Raw genomic sequence first — 16,892 nt, forward strand, 5'->3', positions numbered from 1 at the left:
GCACCAAAAATGCATCTAAATACATTGTGAGTATTACAATCACAGACTAGCCATTAAACTCCCCCAAATCAGATTATGGTGTTCTCTACTATCATACGAGCACATATGTCAGGCCCTGTAAGAATAACAAGAGGCCAGCACACTATCCAAAAGCTTTCATAAAGCAGAGGGTGCATATGGTGATACTCTTATTTTCAAAGGTCACTGTTCCACACAATCTTGCCAATCAAACTTTCAAAATTAGAGTCATGGTTACGCATAAGGTGTAGTACTTAACAGTATTAACCGTTTATGTGACTTGTTCGTTCCTCCACATATGTTCATTTCTTTGCTTAAAGTCAAGCTTCACGACACATTCAACCCTGGTGGGTGTGGGTGCTTAGACAAAGTTCTCGAGAGAACATGGTATCAACCTCATATGTCAATCTAAATCAACACATAGCAAGGGCAAGCCATGCACAGAAATACAAGTGTCACAGTTTTGGTGCATGTATTTCCATTTTCCATTGAGGTTAGTGTGCTGCCTTGGATGATATCAATGTCTTGCAAGTATCGTGTAAAATTGTCATGACGAGGACAAAACACATGCAAGAACTTGTGTTATAAACACCATCAGTGGATATAAGGGTTACCTACCCATAGCGAATACAAAGTCTCCTCTTCAACAATTCCTATGCAGATAATCACATGAATACCTGTAAACTGAAAGAGGTATTCCATACAAACATAAAAACTTGCACATCTTCACAAGCAAAGTAAATGCTTTCAAGGGAAACAATCACTCAATTTCACCTTAGGACCACCACAAACCCTGAACAACAAGAACTGGGCAAACGCGATACCTGTCAATCCTCTTCCAAATTGATGGAATCCTTGAATTTCCCATATAAAACTCTCTTCAGCTCACCCATTTGAGACAGAACACTGTCTTTCTCTTCCTCTAAGCGCTCAAGCTCTTTCTGTGTTTCTTCCTTCAGAGCTTCCAGTCGATTTTCAACGTCATCCATAGACATGTGACAAAAAACCTCACCCAGCTGATACCTTACTACTTCCTCATCAGTCAATATTAACTCATTGGTTGCATCCTCCAAATTCTCCATCATTTCCTGCTTAAAAAAAACCAAAAGGAACAAGTCATCTATGCTACCTGATGCGCAGACAGTGGAATTTGCCATTATTTGTTTCTACAACAGTCAAAGCTCTTCCAGGAAGTAGTTCAAAATACCTCATTAACTCTATGCAATTCATACCAGATTTTAATATAGAGAGCACAGTAGCCATTAAACACCAAACTTCAGGACTGTGAGCTTTATTCTACACAAAGGCTCATAGCTTCTTAGCCCATGTATGCCTACAAAGAAGCTATTCTGTCTAATACCAAACATAAGATTCAGTACAGTCGTAAGGCCAATAAGCATTCTCTGAGGCTGCCTGAAGCCACATGGAGTATTCATGAATCATGCTGCATCGTGTCAAGTGAGAGAGCTGTAGGATGGCTCCAAGCTAGTGTCAAGCTCATGCATGGAATGTGTGGGTTCTATGAAGGCATCCACTGCCTAGTGAAGGCAGCATGTGCGTATAGCTGACAAGTGCGTGCAAGGGCCACAAGTTGTCCCTTGCTACTCCATGCCCTCTTCGACCTCCAGTATGGTATCTTCCCTCTTTCCTTTCAAGGGTGAATGCTCTCATCTAAATAAATTTGGTTCAAAATCTCAATCAATCATCAATGTTAAGGTCATGTGCTGTAGTGTGTCACGCTCGAGTCTCCTAAATTACAAAACTGGGTTACGTCTAGTCTTTCAAAGTTCCTCATTGTTTGATTCCCTGTACCATGTCTAGGTACCAATTATGATTTCTCTGATGTATCCCCTAGTATCCATGATCACTTGCTTAAAGAAAGTTCAGGAACCACCATTGGATTTCTCTGATGTATCCCCTAGTATCCATGATCACTTGCTTAAAGAAAGTTCAGGAACCACCATTGGTTCTTCATATATTGCGTTCTCACACTACTGAGAGGCAACCTCAACATCATGTCACTATGTATACATGCACTAGCCACTAACACAAATTAGGTATTGTACAGAAGCGCCACATGGCACATGAGCTAGAGGGCCCTAGGTACCACAGCTAATTGATGTCAGTTTCTGAAACTTATCCCTAAATAGTAAGCTAGGATGCCCTAAATATGTTGAAGAATGAATACTCCAGCGTCTGGACAGCCACCTAGATGTAGATGCTCACATATAAAGCCCCCCATATGAGAAGTCAGGAGCCCTAAATAGAGGGAAGTTGCTTGCTAAATACAAACTACCACACAGCAGAAGAATTACCCGGAGAACACAAGACACATGTAAGGGACACAACTCAACTCTATGTGCATTACACAACAGTAATAGAGGATAGATGTACAGCCACCTAGATGTAGATGCTCACATATAAAGCCCCCCATATGAGAAGTCAGGACCACTAAACAGAGGGTGTGGTTGCATGTTTAATACCAACTCCCACACTGAAGAAGAATTACCCCAAGATCGCAAGACACATGTAAGGGACACAACTCAACTCAATGTGCATTACACAACAGTAATAGAGGACAACTCAGATCTGCAAGAGAACTTAGATGTACAGCCTTAAACAGAATATATATCATGGTGGATATCAAGTACCAACAAACTGTACAACCACCTTCAGCAAACAGTCGCCGAGGTAAGGTACCAAAAGGTGGCTCTGCTTGTTGCACCCTCTCGGTAAACTCTCCCTGTTCTGCCACACAGCCAAGCATTCCTGCAAAGTAATGTGCTCTGATGTGTACTGCAGATAAAGCTCCCTTTGCCTGCCCCACCTTATGCTCTCCTACAGTGTGTACGTCTGCACCTAGGTGTGCTGAAGAAGTCTCCACTTCTGCCCTGCAAGCAACTCAAATGATGTGGTACTCCCACTGCTCTTCACTCACGTGAGTGGATCTGCAGCCTGAATAAACTTCCTTGGTACTCTTCTGGCTGCTCTAGATGCAGGCCAGTCCAAGAAAATTAAAGAATTTTGCCCCCCCTGCCTGGGGCCCTTTATATAGCGCAAGTAAGTCCCCTGTTTCAGCCAACTGGTAAGGTTAGCCCTATTGGTCAGTCTAGCTTCACTTGAAGCATCTATTAACGTGGGCTTCTATTTCTTGCTTTGGTTCGCATTTAATTGCTTAATGCCTTGTTCAGTCAATACTCCTCTCACCATCAGGACTTTAGTCTACCTCTCACAATCGCAAAAGTAATTGCGTAGTCTCAAATATGACGTTGACGGAGACACAGGTTCAAGGTGGGAATGATGCACTACCCTCGTTGAGCTCATAACCTAATCACAGAAGATGATATAGTTACAGAAATCGGGGTCTATCTCTGCACTAGTGCAGACAAATGCAGCCATGGAAAAGGACAGGCGACTCAGTATAGTGTGGGATGCAAGCGCTGAGACCAAAACCAGTATCAGGGACTACAGCCATATATAGTCATCGTTATGCACAAGGATCCACATTATTCTACAACACACGTGAGTACTTGATTACCAGGCTGCAAATCGTGTGCAGCCAAAAGTCTTTTTTCGTCAGCAGAACAACCAGATTGAAAACATGAAGATGGTGTCCAAAAACAGTACCTGGACCTCCAAGAATCAATAACGACCACTGACCTTCTTTACTTTTATTTCATCTTCGACTTCATGAAATTTGTTATTCAAGCGGCCAAAAGTATTGATGTTCTGCTGATCCTCCCATGTGACCTCAGTCTCCGAGCCTTCACCCTGCAAAATCAAAGTCCCTGAGTGTTGGCTAGCAAAGAAGTTGGATCAAGAAAGCAGTGCACGACATTGTACATGGCTGTTGATCTTTCAGACAATAATTAATTCTATTCTTGAGAAGACGAGGGAAAAACCTAGACGAGGATACCACACCTGCTGCATGCTTGAAATGGAGCTGGTAGTAACCGGAATTTTTGCGAGCGCGTTTAATTTATGCGAGCTTTAAGTAAAAGCCCTTTTGCTTGGTGCTGCTAATCATGGTTACCACCAAGGGTAAATGTTCCCCTAGAAGATAATGAGTTTGCTCGGGAGAGCTTTCTTTAGAAAACACTCGGAGTTTGGAGAGCCTTCTTTAGAGGACCCTAGGGAGAGAAGCGTGTGGCCAAGGTTGCAATAGGGAGTTTGCTTGGGAGAGTTTTCCTAAAAGGAGAGGACACTCGGGAGATGAGCAAGATTCGAGTCAATCCTTGTCACCTTCATTCACAAGGAGCCAACCGTTAAATGTAGCCCATGAAAGTTCCAATCAAGCTTCAATTAGAAAATTCATGCAGGCCTTACAATCCTCTTGGTGAGGGCGAGCATTATATAGCTTAGAATGGGAGATGCAAGCACTACAAATAAAGAAATCTAAGGGTCGTTTGCTTAGTAACTCAAAAAAAGAGCTTTCCATGCCCTGAGAGCAACTACAATAGTCGTACCTTGAGAAATAAACTTTAGTGTAGAGACTCTTCACTCTACCATACAAGAAGCATCTCCATCTATGACGTGTCAAATTGAAGTGATTAGCACAAGTTGAATAGTTTCAGGCAACCCATAATTGTGGAGATCATCTAAATCCAAGATTTGGAGAATGCACGTCATAATCTTAGAAGATAATTTGCATTTTGGGTATCCAAATGAATATGGTGGATAATGAGGAAATGGGAGATGCATGGAATTGCATCATTCAACAACCATAGTATATTAAAATAGCTATACAATACTAAATGCACAATTATCTTGGATGGATGGCTAAGCATGAAGCAACACCCCTATTGAATGTGATGGTTGTATCACCTCATAAGGAGGCTTTCCACACATCAATTGATGCATCGCATGTAAAACAATGAAGGAACTATAAATCTTATAAAAAGCAAGATAGGCCCTCTTAAAGGTTATAAAAGAGATAGGCCCTGTCAAAGGTTGTATAGTAGGTGTAACATCCAAGATAGGCCATGAGAAAGTTGTGCAAGTTTTAATGGACAGTGCCAAGCGCTACAAGGAGGCTGGTAGAATACTACAGAGAGAATTCAAGAATCTATATGCATTATGTACATGTACCACACAAACATCAGCCATATATGCATCTACATGTAATACACAAACTTCAAATCTTATGTTGAAAGATAACACATTCTTCTCGTCTTCATCCATCTGCTAGCATAGATCTCAAAGAGTCTTTGTGCTTACTGGCCTGGTCTAATCAAGACCAAATATCACATGTAACATCTTGATTTGCAAGTGTTTCCATGGTATGTGTATTCTTCCTTCAAGGTGATCCCCTTGCCAGAGGACTGCAACAAGCTCTTGATATAATGTAGTGATGCCATGTAGCAAAAGATCTTGCGCTGACCCCTCTGCATCGTCATTGGCTTGACCTAGTGGTTGAAGTTTCAACTTGGAAATTACTGCCTTTTGATTTTGCCACTATATGCACCTACTTACCCAGTGTTGAGGTGTATGCAAGCTTTAGACTATTGAATTGTTAAGTCACTTTTAGATGCCCTAGTAATTGATCATTAAGCACTCAGAGTTGAAGTATCTCTTTCTCTTGAGCATCCAGTTCTGCTTTGCTATTCACAAGTGTCTCCCTTGATGCCATGCATTCCTTCTCTAGTGCTTGAATTTGATGTTTACCTTTTTTGAGGCTATTCTGCAACTCATTGCTTGTGTCTATTGTGGCATGGAGCTGATCCTCTTTAAGTAGCAATCTTTCATTTAAGTGCACCATTTCCTTATTGAGATCACCACAAGTGACTTGCATTTGGTAGACAGATAACTCAACCTCTTCCTTTATGTTCAAGGCATGAAATAGTTGTAGGTGTTTTTCTTGGAGAGAAATCGTGGCTTGTAGGGCATCCGATCTACTTTTTGCTAGAGCATTTTGTGCAAGGAGCTATTGCTGCATTTGCTATGCCATGCTTTACTTGAGCTTATGAATTTCAGTCTCGGCACTTTGTAGCTTTGTTTGGAGTGATGGGAGCATCTGCCTTCCCAAATCTCTTTTGTCATGGTAGCAAATCATTGTGACCATTGTTGTAATTGTTGGTTGTGATGCTGTATGATTTGGAATGTACTATGGCCTTTCTTATATTGGACATACAGTTGACTCCCATGTGCCCATGTGAAAATTTGATCTATTTCTTGAATAGCAATCTGTTGTATGGTGTCACTAGAGACATTTGGGGGTAGACTCTAGAGTCATGGAGTATTCAATGTTGGTGACTTGTGATCCTTGAGGAGGCATGCTATTTGGCTCACTTGCAAAGTCATTATGTGGCATGGTCTCCTCTTGGATTTCCACGCTCAAGTTCTTCTATTGTGGTAGCAATACTGAACTGAGTTGCAGGATTCTTTGGTAGAGTTCCACATTGTCATTCTCTGGAATCTGTTCGGACTTCCATCCATCCATGTTATCTGCATTGAGAAGAGGTGAAGGCTCTAATTCTCATTTTGGCGATAATGTCAATGTTTCAAAGTCCTCTATATCTATGTTGAGAGGGGTGTAGAGTCTTCCTCTTGCTGTATTGCAAACCCAAGTATAATGGCCAATAGATGGGCAATGTAGCTTTTGCCATTATGTGTAGTGGATACGTAATTGGTTAGCAGTAGTAAGGATATGTGTTGAGCCCAGTCTTGTAGTTTTTCTCTACAAAGGAGTGTAAGAGTTTTTACTGACATGTAATTTTTTCTCACTCTTGTATGATTGAAAATGTTAGCCAAAAACTTAACTGCCTCTTTGCATATGGAATCCAAAATCATATCATGGCGTATCCCCCCGCTTTGTGACTTTGTGTTAGGTGGGAATAAATCCTGAATCTCAGAGAATCTTGCATCCAAATGTTTCTTAGGATATTTTTCTTGTGCCTCTAGGAATGAGAAAGCTCCTACATAGTGGATCTATTGAGGTAGATCTATAAGGGCTTTTCATTATATGTCATTGTGCCGTACTTATCTTTCCCCAACTCTTTGCTTTTATATGATGTTATGAATTGAAAAATGTATTCTATCATAGCAGGTGTTGGTAAGAATATTGTAGCTTCTCAAAAAGGCTTCCTAGACCCTTTGGCTACAAGAAGTTGTATGCATCGAGTGACATGGTGAATGTTGAGACTCGTGGCCATACAAGATATATTGTTTCATCTATTGTTAGCTCTTTGTTAGTTTGGCCATCAAGCTGTTCTGCACCTGCATCCTGCATAGTCAATTGCTCTGACTCGGTTTCTCCTGACTCTAGGGTCCTTAGGCTCTGTGGCATATCTCCTTGGCATGTTTCAAGAGGTTTGCAAGACATTGGCAGATTTCACCTTTGCCAATCTCTTCCAAATGGTCCAGGTATATATCTGCCGTCATTGTACTTAGCAAACTCTGCACAAGAAACTCAAACGGATTGGTATTTCTTCCTCTATATGTGAGCAATTTGTAGAACACAAGCAATCCTATCCTCCATCTCAGTCATCCTCCAAGAGCTTTCTCATCAGTATCACTATCCAGAACCACTAGCCATGGTCATTTTGGTGCTGACCTCTGAGTTGGTGATTCTGGATCTTATCCTTCTTTAGGTTGGTGATTTGAGGATGGCTATTGAGGTTGAGGTTTGGGCTATTTGGTGAGGTGTTTCTTTGTTGATGGCATTGAAGGCCTTTTTCCCATCTTATTGGACTGTCTTCACCTTGGCATTTCACACATGAATCAGGTCCCAGTTTGATAGTGCCAATATAGAGCCATGTGCTAAGAGTGTATGTTTCTTTTGTGAGTGGCTAATGCATTTTACTCTTTTTGTGATGAGGGTGCCATGTATGTGGATCAAAGAAAGTATCTCTTGGGGCTTTTATTCGTGCAATTTATTCATGGTGCTCAAAACGTGTGGGTCCACTATGCATGACTAGTGAGCCGGGCATTCCTCCCTTAATTTGCTAAGGGAATCATAGGGCAGTCTGAGCCCTAGGTTGAAATCGATTGAAACTACCTGTATGTGCGAAGTCATACATATGCTAATGAGTGCTCGTGATACAATCTAGTCCTAACTATGGAAGACTTGGGCCCCCCAAATCTTCATTATAGTCATGGATGGCTTGCATGTTAATGTAGTAGCGCTTCAGTCTACTCTCGTTTATTATTGTTGTCAACTGGACTCCATCCAGTGTTTCTAGCAGCACAGCTCCGATGGGGTTCATTTTTTTGACTCTATAAGGTCCTTGACCTAGGAATTTGAGTTTGTGCTTGTGGACTTTGGTATTGTACAACAAAACTAGGTCACCTTCCTTGATGTCTTTGTTTTTAAGGTTTCCGTCAAACCATGCCTTCCTTCTTCATTTTTTGTTGTCATGGCATGGTAGGAAACTAATCTGGTCTCTGTATACTTTTGTAATTGGTAGAGTCTTTCTTTCAGGAATGCATGATCTCCCATACATTCTTGTATTGCTATGCGAAGGCTATATTGCTATTGCTAGCTTCAAGGCCATACACTGATTGAAAAGGTGTATTTCCAGTACTAACCTTGAGTGTGGTTCAGTATGCCCATAAGGATGCACTTAGTTTCTCTGCCCAATCAGAATGCTTTGGTTCTACTACCTTGGTGGGGACAATGCATAATATTTTGTTTGTGGATTCAGCTTGTCCATTCCCTTGGGGGTAGTAAGGTGTGCTCTTTCTATAGATCACCATAAAGCCAAACAAGAGTTCTTGGATGACCTCAACAAAATGTGTGCCTCTATCTGACACAATTTCAATGGGACATCTGAATTGGGTGATCACATTCTTGTACAAGAACCTTGCTATGCTTCTGGCATCTGCCTTTATGACTGCTTTAGCTTTAACCCATTTGGTAAAGTAATCATTGACCACAATGATGTAGCGTGCATGTGCTCCCTTTGCTGCTGGATGGATGAGACCCACAAAATCAATCCCCCATTTCTCAAATGGTTTTTGTGCAATGATTTTTATTAGGGGATTGATGTCCTTGTGTTGTGGTTTAGTAGTCTGTTGGCATACATCACAGCTTTTGACATATTCATAGGCATCTACCCAAAGTGTTGGCCACCAGTTTCTTGTGAGAAGGACTTTTCTTGCGGTTGCTTCCCCTTGGAAATGTCTACTCACAATGACTTCATGGGCTTCACTGAGGATTGGCATGATCTCATGTGGCATTACACATCTCCTTAAAAACTAGTCCTTGCCCATCTTCTATAATTGCTCTGCAACAATGAGTTTATAGGGTACTGCTTTTAGAATTAGTTTTTTGGCATCCACTGCTTTCATTTCAGGAGGTGGGCTCACTACCATTAAGTACCCAATGATGTCTACACACCAATCAAGCACAATGTCTATTTGAAATAATGTGGCATCTGGTAGGTCATCTTCTATTCCTTCTGGCTCTTCTCTTGTCCTCAATTGTGACATGTGATCGGCAATGAAATTTTGAGATCCTTTTCTCACCACAATTTTGAAATTGAATTCTTGTAGCAATAGAAGCCATCAAGTGATATGGCCTATGGTACATGGCCGATTCACAAGATATAATAAGGCTTGATGATCTGTGTAGAAGATAAAGTCAGTAGCCAATAGATAGTGTCAAAATCTCTTCATGCTATAGATCATTGCCAAGGTGAATCTTTCTGTTGTAGTGTAATTCACCTCTGCGTCATTAAGATTTTAGTCTTTCTCTCTCTAGATCTTGATTTTGCAAGTATGATTGGATCTTTTCTACAGAGGATTTGGCTATTCTCATACTTTAGGATTCATCATACCATCTTTCAGGCTTAAGATATTACAAGCGGAGCTTTGTCATCACTACTCTACACACACTCTACACACACAATGCTCTCATCATTATTGCCCTAGACTACACTTCTGGCCCTTGTTGCCACAGAGTTAACACCCCAAGACTAGCTACTCAACAAGGAGGATTTTTTCATGGCATTGTATCTCCCTCTGCATTCATTGCAAATGTGTCTTCCATTACCATTTGGATATTGTGTCATCGATTTCGATGGCCTTCAGTCTCCTCCTCGTACCTTGATCATATATATCAACTTTCCTATATCACATCCTCTGTCTAGTTCTCTTGTAACCCATGATAAACTATATTGCACCATGTGGTTCCTTTTAAATAAAAGCAAATGAAGAAACTAGAAATGATTTCTATTATTAGACGAGCTAGCTTGTAAAGAGAAACAAAGACTCATATGTAAGCTTCATGACAAATATAAAAAATTATGCATGTTCCAACTTCCAAGAGACCTTGAGGAGCACGGACAGCCATAGGGAAAATGCCCCTAAGGAGCACACAAATTTTTTTTAAAAAAAAAGCAGGGAGGGGAAGAAGTTGAGGATTCTGGGAGAATTCAGACTCTAGGAGAATGTTTAGGTGACATGGCAAGACACAGGTGACATGCAATGGGAGATATAAATTTAGAAACAAATCAATCTGGAGACATTGGCCGATGATCTAGGCATGAGTGTCCTGTTTCCTAGCCTTTTGTTCTAAGGATTCAAAATATGCTCTAGGCTTATTTATCATCCTAGCTCCCATTATTGCCCTATTTTTATGGCCTTCTTTAGTATTTTCTGAGTGTTTCAAACTGCCATAAGAAAAGCATCAAAAGCTAATGTCACAAAAGAAAAGGCAAGTGCCCAAGCTCTATTTTGATACCTTGTTGCACTACATGAAGTTGAAGCAAATGAGGATTTGCTTTAAAACAAGAAGGGATCTTTCTTCTTGAACCAAAATCAAAGTAGAGAGAACTAGTTTATGATCTAAAAGTGTTAAAGAAACCCATCACTTTAGATGAGAATAATATCCCTCTCACCACTCTAGATGAGAACATTATACCTCTTGTCGCTAAAACCAATGGGTGCAGTACTTGATGAAGGAGCTAGAGCTAGCCCTAATGTGATCTTGATCGAACTTGACAAGCTATTGGGATGCCCACCCTTGCAAAGACATATTTCATAATCAAGCTCATTGGCCATATCAAGGTACCTCATTGGGACATGCTAATGTAAATAGGGGCACCTAGCTTCACTATTACCTTTGTGATGATACATGTCCTTAATACTCTAAATGTAGTTGACGTTGTCCATGGATGAGGCAAGATCACCTAATTCACAACTAGGACAATAAAATATCAAGGCTTAACCTAGTTAGACTAACGGATTGGGAAGAAGAGGTAGACATGACCATTAGAACTATAGATAGTACATAAGGGGGATTTTGCACTCAAAAATGGCCTCATAAGGAGTGGATTAGCAATATGATTTAAGAACTAATGAACCCTATAGAGGGTCCCATCACCCCATATGAGTCCAAAAAAGTGTACCCAAAAAAGTGCACCTCCCTCTCCAAATTGGAGGGGGCCCGCACTTGCAAAAAGTTTCCCCTCTTTACATCCCAACGTGGTCTTCAAGGGGTCTCCATTCCCAAAAAGTATCGCACTCGTACCACTCTCCCAAAAATTTGAATTTTTTGAAAAGTTATAAAAATAACGAACTCTTCCAAACCTTCCCCCAAACCATGCCTATGCACCCAAATCAATTTGCAACCACTACTTCCTACTTCCTCTCATTATAATCACTTTACAATCCCTAAATCTTACTCCTTCACACTATAATCACTTTTCAACCCCTAAATGCATTTTCTTCTTACCATTTTGTTATGTTGTAATCTCAAACCTTTGTTGCTTCCATCGATACTCTTCTACCCTATTCTAATCTCAAATCTTTTGCCTTTGACTTTTGATTTAAATATCTATACTTGAAATCCTCTCATTGCTCCACTGCAAATCCACACTAACAAGCCACAAAAAAACACCTTAGACATCAAAGTTGCACACCTTGGACATCAAAGTTGCACTAGAGTACACTATGACTCATCTATGTAATGGCCACAAGATTGTCATTGCAATGGAGTACACTTTGACTCATCTATGCAATGGCCATAAGATTGCTAACAAAGAAACATTAGATCACCTACATTAGCAAGTAACAAGGCATGTTGACCTATGGACTATTGATGGAATCCATCCAGTGAATCCTTTAACATGTACTCCTCCTATGCTTAAAAATGTGACAAGTTTAATTCAATATATAAGAGATCGTATTCTAGGCTTAATTGGCTACAAACGCATTGGTCATACCAGTGATGAAACCCAATTTGCCAATGTTCACTTGTTTAGGATGGAAGTAGAAACTAAAAGACTTAAAGGTACCATGAACACTCTCCCTAAACAACTAACCCAAGAAAAAGTAGCAAATTTGACTTTTAACAAAAAATTGTAGATTTTGAAATTGAGATTAAAAAAATATTGATGCAAAAGAAAGGTCACAAGAGGCAATTAATAGATGAATTGATGACAAAACAAAATTATTGAAAGTGGCCTAGTACCTCTTGCAATAGCTTGCTATTTTTACCAAGAAAGTGGAAACCCCTCTCGATTACAAGCATAGGATCAAGGTTGTGCAACCAATGGAGAGTTTAGCATAAGATTGTGGAGCAAGGAAGTGTAGGGTGCAAGCTACACAGTATGTATCTTTGGCTACTTTGTAATTGTAAAGGAATTCATACAATCAAGTAATTGTGTATTTTTCTTATCTCATCCATGCTTTTTGCAGTAATTTTATGAAGGAGGTTGTTGGAAGAGAAGCATCCAACAAACTTTATGTGGTAAAGACTATAGTTAAGAATAGAGAATTATTCAATTCTTAGGTATCCATGCTAGCATGCATTGTGACATGCAATATTGCAAGAGGTTGTAGCTAATTTAGGGAACATTATAGACTCCATAGAAGTTTTCCGTGCATGTGATGTTGACATTAGTAAAAAAGGGCACTTAGCTATCTATATTGTCTTTGTAGATGCAATTCAATGTCAAAGTATGAAGAATTGCCAAGACCAGTACACATTAGAATGTAAGAAATAAAACGAAGTTTGCACTCCAAGATGTGTTAAGTGGATTTTTACACATATCGAAGAGCATGATCTTGGAAGGAACAAACCAGATGAGGCCAAGGCTCCAAAAATAAACTGGACAAGCTATGAAGTGAGCAATGTTAAGGACCAAGCACCTTTGATACACAAACCTTAGCAATGTTTTTTTGGATGTACACAAGGTCTAAGCTATTTTACAATATGAAAGCCCTATGAAAGCATGGATTAAGTAACATTTATCTAGTTTACTTGAGTTGCATTTCTTAAAGGTCTTCTTTAAAAATGTAAATTTATAATTTTTTCAGATTATCAAGGGAAGCTTCTCTTTACTATCCATAAGTTGGAGAGGGTGAGTATTACATTAAAGAAAAAAGCCCTTGACGATGCCAAAAACAATGGAAATGGTAAAGGTTTGATGAGTGATATGGTAGATGATGATGCTAACAAGTGGATGTAATGGAACAATGGAGTGATGAGCTACAGTCAGTATGTTGCACCCAAAAGAGATGAAATTAATGAAAGGTGGAATCCAATTTTTAGCCTCCCATTACAAAAAATGCATTTTGGTGTGTTGTGTTGAGGTACAACTCATTAATGAGCTACTTTACTTGCACATCATACATGTATGGAACATGAAGCTGAAGAGAGAATAGCATCACGTATTGTAATGATGGAAGCTCTTCTCTTAAGCATGGGACTACATGGAGGAAATGTGAAGCTATGCCAAGATACACAACTCTTAGGAAAATTAGGGAATTTTCCAAGTAAAGTGTGCATGGGGGGCTTAAAGGCAAGAAGTTTCTTATCCAATCATGGTAAAAACAACCAATTAAATATGCATTGGAATTATTGGAGAGAGTTATGTGAACTTGCACCACTAATTTGGAGGCTAACCATAATTTGAGGCATTCAAGCGTACATGTTTGGAGTAAATTAGATATCCTAGTAAAGATATAAGAAAATCGGATATCCTAGTAAAGATATTGAGAAAGCCTTCCATGGCTGATCTAGATGTGAAACTATATGAAATTGCAATGAAAGAGTCCATTGAAGCCATGATGGGTGGATGGGGTGAATCACACATTAATCATTACATGGCATATTTGGTCTCCAGATTCTTTTAATTTTAATTGCAATTCAATCTATTTCTTTGGTGTTTACCTCATGTACTTTTCCTATGGATGCAATACATTATTTATTCCCATGATGCATGGTGCCTTCAACAATATGGTTCATTCAATGTTTGGAGTGCCCAAGCGATTGAGAAGTTGCATTACAGAGCTTGAGAAACATACTTCAAAAATATGTGGCATGGAGCTAGGATTAATGGAAGTAACCCTCTTCATGAAATATTTGAGTGGATATATCGGCCTCATATAATTGGGTCTTCTAATGCAACAGAGAAGGTTTTGCAAATGGATTTAGCCCAAGTAGTCATCGTTACCCAAACGAGTAAAAGGAGGCATTCGTGGAAATTTTCAACATATTTCCAAAAGCACAAGGGTGTTGCGACATGAAGTTGGGGGTAATAAACTTCACCCACCTCTTCACTTCCTACTGCTTTTGAACTGAGTGACAAAGATGTTTATCACTAGGAAAGGGATATTAAAAAGAAGTTTTTATGCCAAGATACCACACCATCCTTTCCTCCCTTAGATGATAATGAAGATGGTAACATCCCAAGTGATGTTGTACTCAAGCATAGGGAGAAGGAAAGGATCAGCAGAGGCCATAATCTCAACAAGCTGGTCTGCACCAAAGAGGAGCGATACGTTGTTGAAAGAAGATCTTGCGGCTCAACATGACATGAACTGATATATATCAAGGAGTTTGAAGGGGCTGATTGAGTCGGATGGGTAGGTTCTGAGGAAACATTGCACCTCCTTCATGAATACCTTTACAATTAGCTCAAAACACTCGGCAAATTGTCATTAGACACATAGGCCTATAACTTTCAATAAAGACATGATATCAAATATTCAAACACATATAGAGATGCTCTTGGAGATGGGCTTCACTCTGATATACATTTCGTAAGAAACAAAGAAGCGGCTAGAAAGTTATGGGCCGTTTATTAGAAGGGGGTAAAAACTATCATGAAAACAAACTGTCAAACACAGAGACTCATAACCTTATGCTGTAGTATTTGATTCAAGGTCTAATCACATAGGAAAATGCATCTTGAAGAGAGCTTCGACTAATATAAGTCTCATCAAAATTGGACTACCGAGCAGAAAGTTACGAGCAAAACACTAATAGCGGTCAAATTGTCATAAAAACTACCCTCCACCATGCTAATTTTGCATGAGCAGGATGCTCCCTCAAGACTCCACCTTCATCAATGATCCACCACTCATAGATTTTGCCTAGAAGAGGATAAGTAACTCCCTTGGTGGCTCGGGAAATGGATGGACCATGTTTGTGCAATGAGCAGTCAAATAGAAAGAACTTTTAAGGCTTTGAAAGAAAGAAAAGGGAAGATAGACTCAAGAGAGGGAATACGAAGTGATCTTCATTGTCAATAGAGTGAGACTCTACTCCAATGCAACTCAAAATACTACAAACACAAGGGAGAAGAAGAGGTTTCATATGTACAAGAGGGAGCAAAAGCTCCAAGACTACTCATAGAGAGAGAATGAACTAGAGAGAGGTGGACTCAAGAGTCTACATAAGAGAATATCTACAAGAGGGAGAGAAGGCTCATGGAAGACGCTTGAGGAGACTAGAGCTACAACAACATGAGACCTAATGGTGGAAGAGATAATGAATAAGGGAGAGGAGGGCTCCTTTCATTGAGATTTGTCACCCTTCTTCACCTATTTACAATTGCTGCTTGTAGATTTCTTTCCCCATCAATCACATAAGCCCGTATGTCACCATCCATGTCCTTTTTGGATACTCTTGCCATGTGTCCCATCAAAAGATGCTCAAGACTCTTAAAATATTGAGCAAGTCAAGAGTCTCCCCACATGGAGCCCATAGGGACCCTCTCTTTTCCATATGTCCACATCCTCCTTATTCCACATAGGAATTCTAGAAGGATTCCTCTTAACTCCACACTCCTCCACATACCTTCCACATGCTTGGCATGTGGCCTCTCTTATATTATTGGAACACATGGACATGAGCCCACCTCTTTATATGACTCACTCTTCCTATTTTTTCAAAACCCCATAATATCCCATACACAAATAACTCTCACCCCATACCAAGGTATTTATCATTCATACACATGGTATTTACAATGATCCATTCCACTCATAATATCTTAGAAAATAGAAATAAGTGAGAGCTGCTAGGCTATCACTTGATACTCCAACTCTTATCAAACATAGAGAAAAACAATACCAATGCCAAATAAAAAATATCAATTTTTGGCGTCACATCTACCCTCCCCAGCAGATCCTCTCTAGTGATAGAGAGGGTCTACTGGCCCTTAAGGTGGTTGAGCATAGAAAAATTTAAGGCGATACTCATTGGTGCGTCCGGGTATCACCATGCCGTCAACATCCTGAAGCTGATAGGTTCCATTGGTGAACTTCTTCTTGACTGGATATGGTCCCTCCCGTCGGCCAATAAGCTTTTTGTCTAGTAGCTTGTCCAGATGGCTATCAAATCTCATAACCAAATCTCCTTTTGTAGTATCTTTCTTCTTGCATAATTTGGTCTCAAAATGGGCCTTGCGCCTTTTTTAAGAAGCTTCCAAGTTTTGCGAGGCATGTAATCTGCATTCATCCAAGGCTTCTAGCTGTACCAAGCATTGAGCATAGGCATCCTCCTATCCTTCTTTTCTTGCAACAGCAATGCGAAGACTATGTATCTCCAATTCAATGGGCAAAATGGCTTTTATTCCATACACTTGTTGGAATGGTGTAAACCCAATAGCTAGCTTGTATGTGGTTCTGTAAGCCCATAAAAC

The 16,892-nt window shown here is 40.0% G+C and overlaps 2 protein-coding genes across 2 annotated transcripts in view; both read right to left on the reverse strand.

Moving 5' to 3' along the window:
- Nucleotides 1-842: 842 nt before the first annotated feature.
- On the reverse strand, nt 843-4,186 carry AIP3 (ABI3-interacting protein 3). The gene is made up of 3 exons (XM_087371341.1): nt 3,940-4,186; nt 3,679-3,789; nt 843-1,106 (listed from the first exon to the last, which is right to left on the reverse strand). The coding sequence occupies exons 1-3, from the start codon at nt 3,946-3,948 to the stop codon at nt 846-848; spliced, it is 381 nt and encodes a 126-aa protein (XP_087227467.1). The 5' UTR covers nt 3,949-4,186; the 3' UTR covers nt 843-845.
- A 6,179-nt stretch (nt 4,187-10,365) lies between these two features.
- LOC147880655 (uncharacterized) overlaps nt 10,366-16,892 on the reverse strand; it is a 98,672-nt gene continuing 92,145 nt past the window's right edge. Inside the window, exon 8 of the mRNA XM_087370478.1 lies at nt 10,366-10,381. The gene's annotated coding sequence lies outside the window, so the exon portion shown is untranslated. The remainder of the gene's footprint in view (nt 10,382-16,892) is intronic.

This window comes from Dipteris shenzhenensis, chromosome 32 (genome assembly GCF_047967505.1).
Source record: "Dipteris shenzhenensis isolate YYH24624 ecotype China chromosome 32, Dip_SZ_1.0, whole genome shotgun sequence".
NCBI lineage: Eukaryota > Viridiplantae > Streptophyta > Polypodiopsida > Gleicheniales > Dipteridaceae > Dipteris > Dipteris shenzhenensis.

Coding starts and splice junctions, on each gene's coding strand:
- AIP3 (XM_087371341.1), bottom strand. Junction 1,107..3,678: donor ATGAAATAAAAGTAAAGAAG/GTCAGTGGTCGT, acceptor TTTTTTAAGCAG/GAAATGATGGAGAATTTGGA.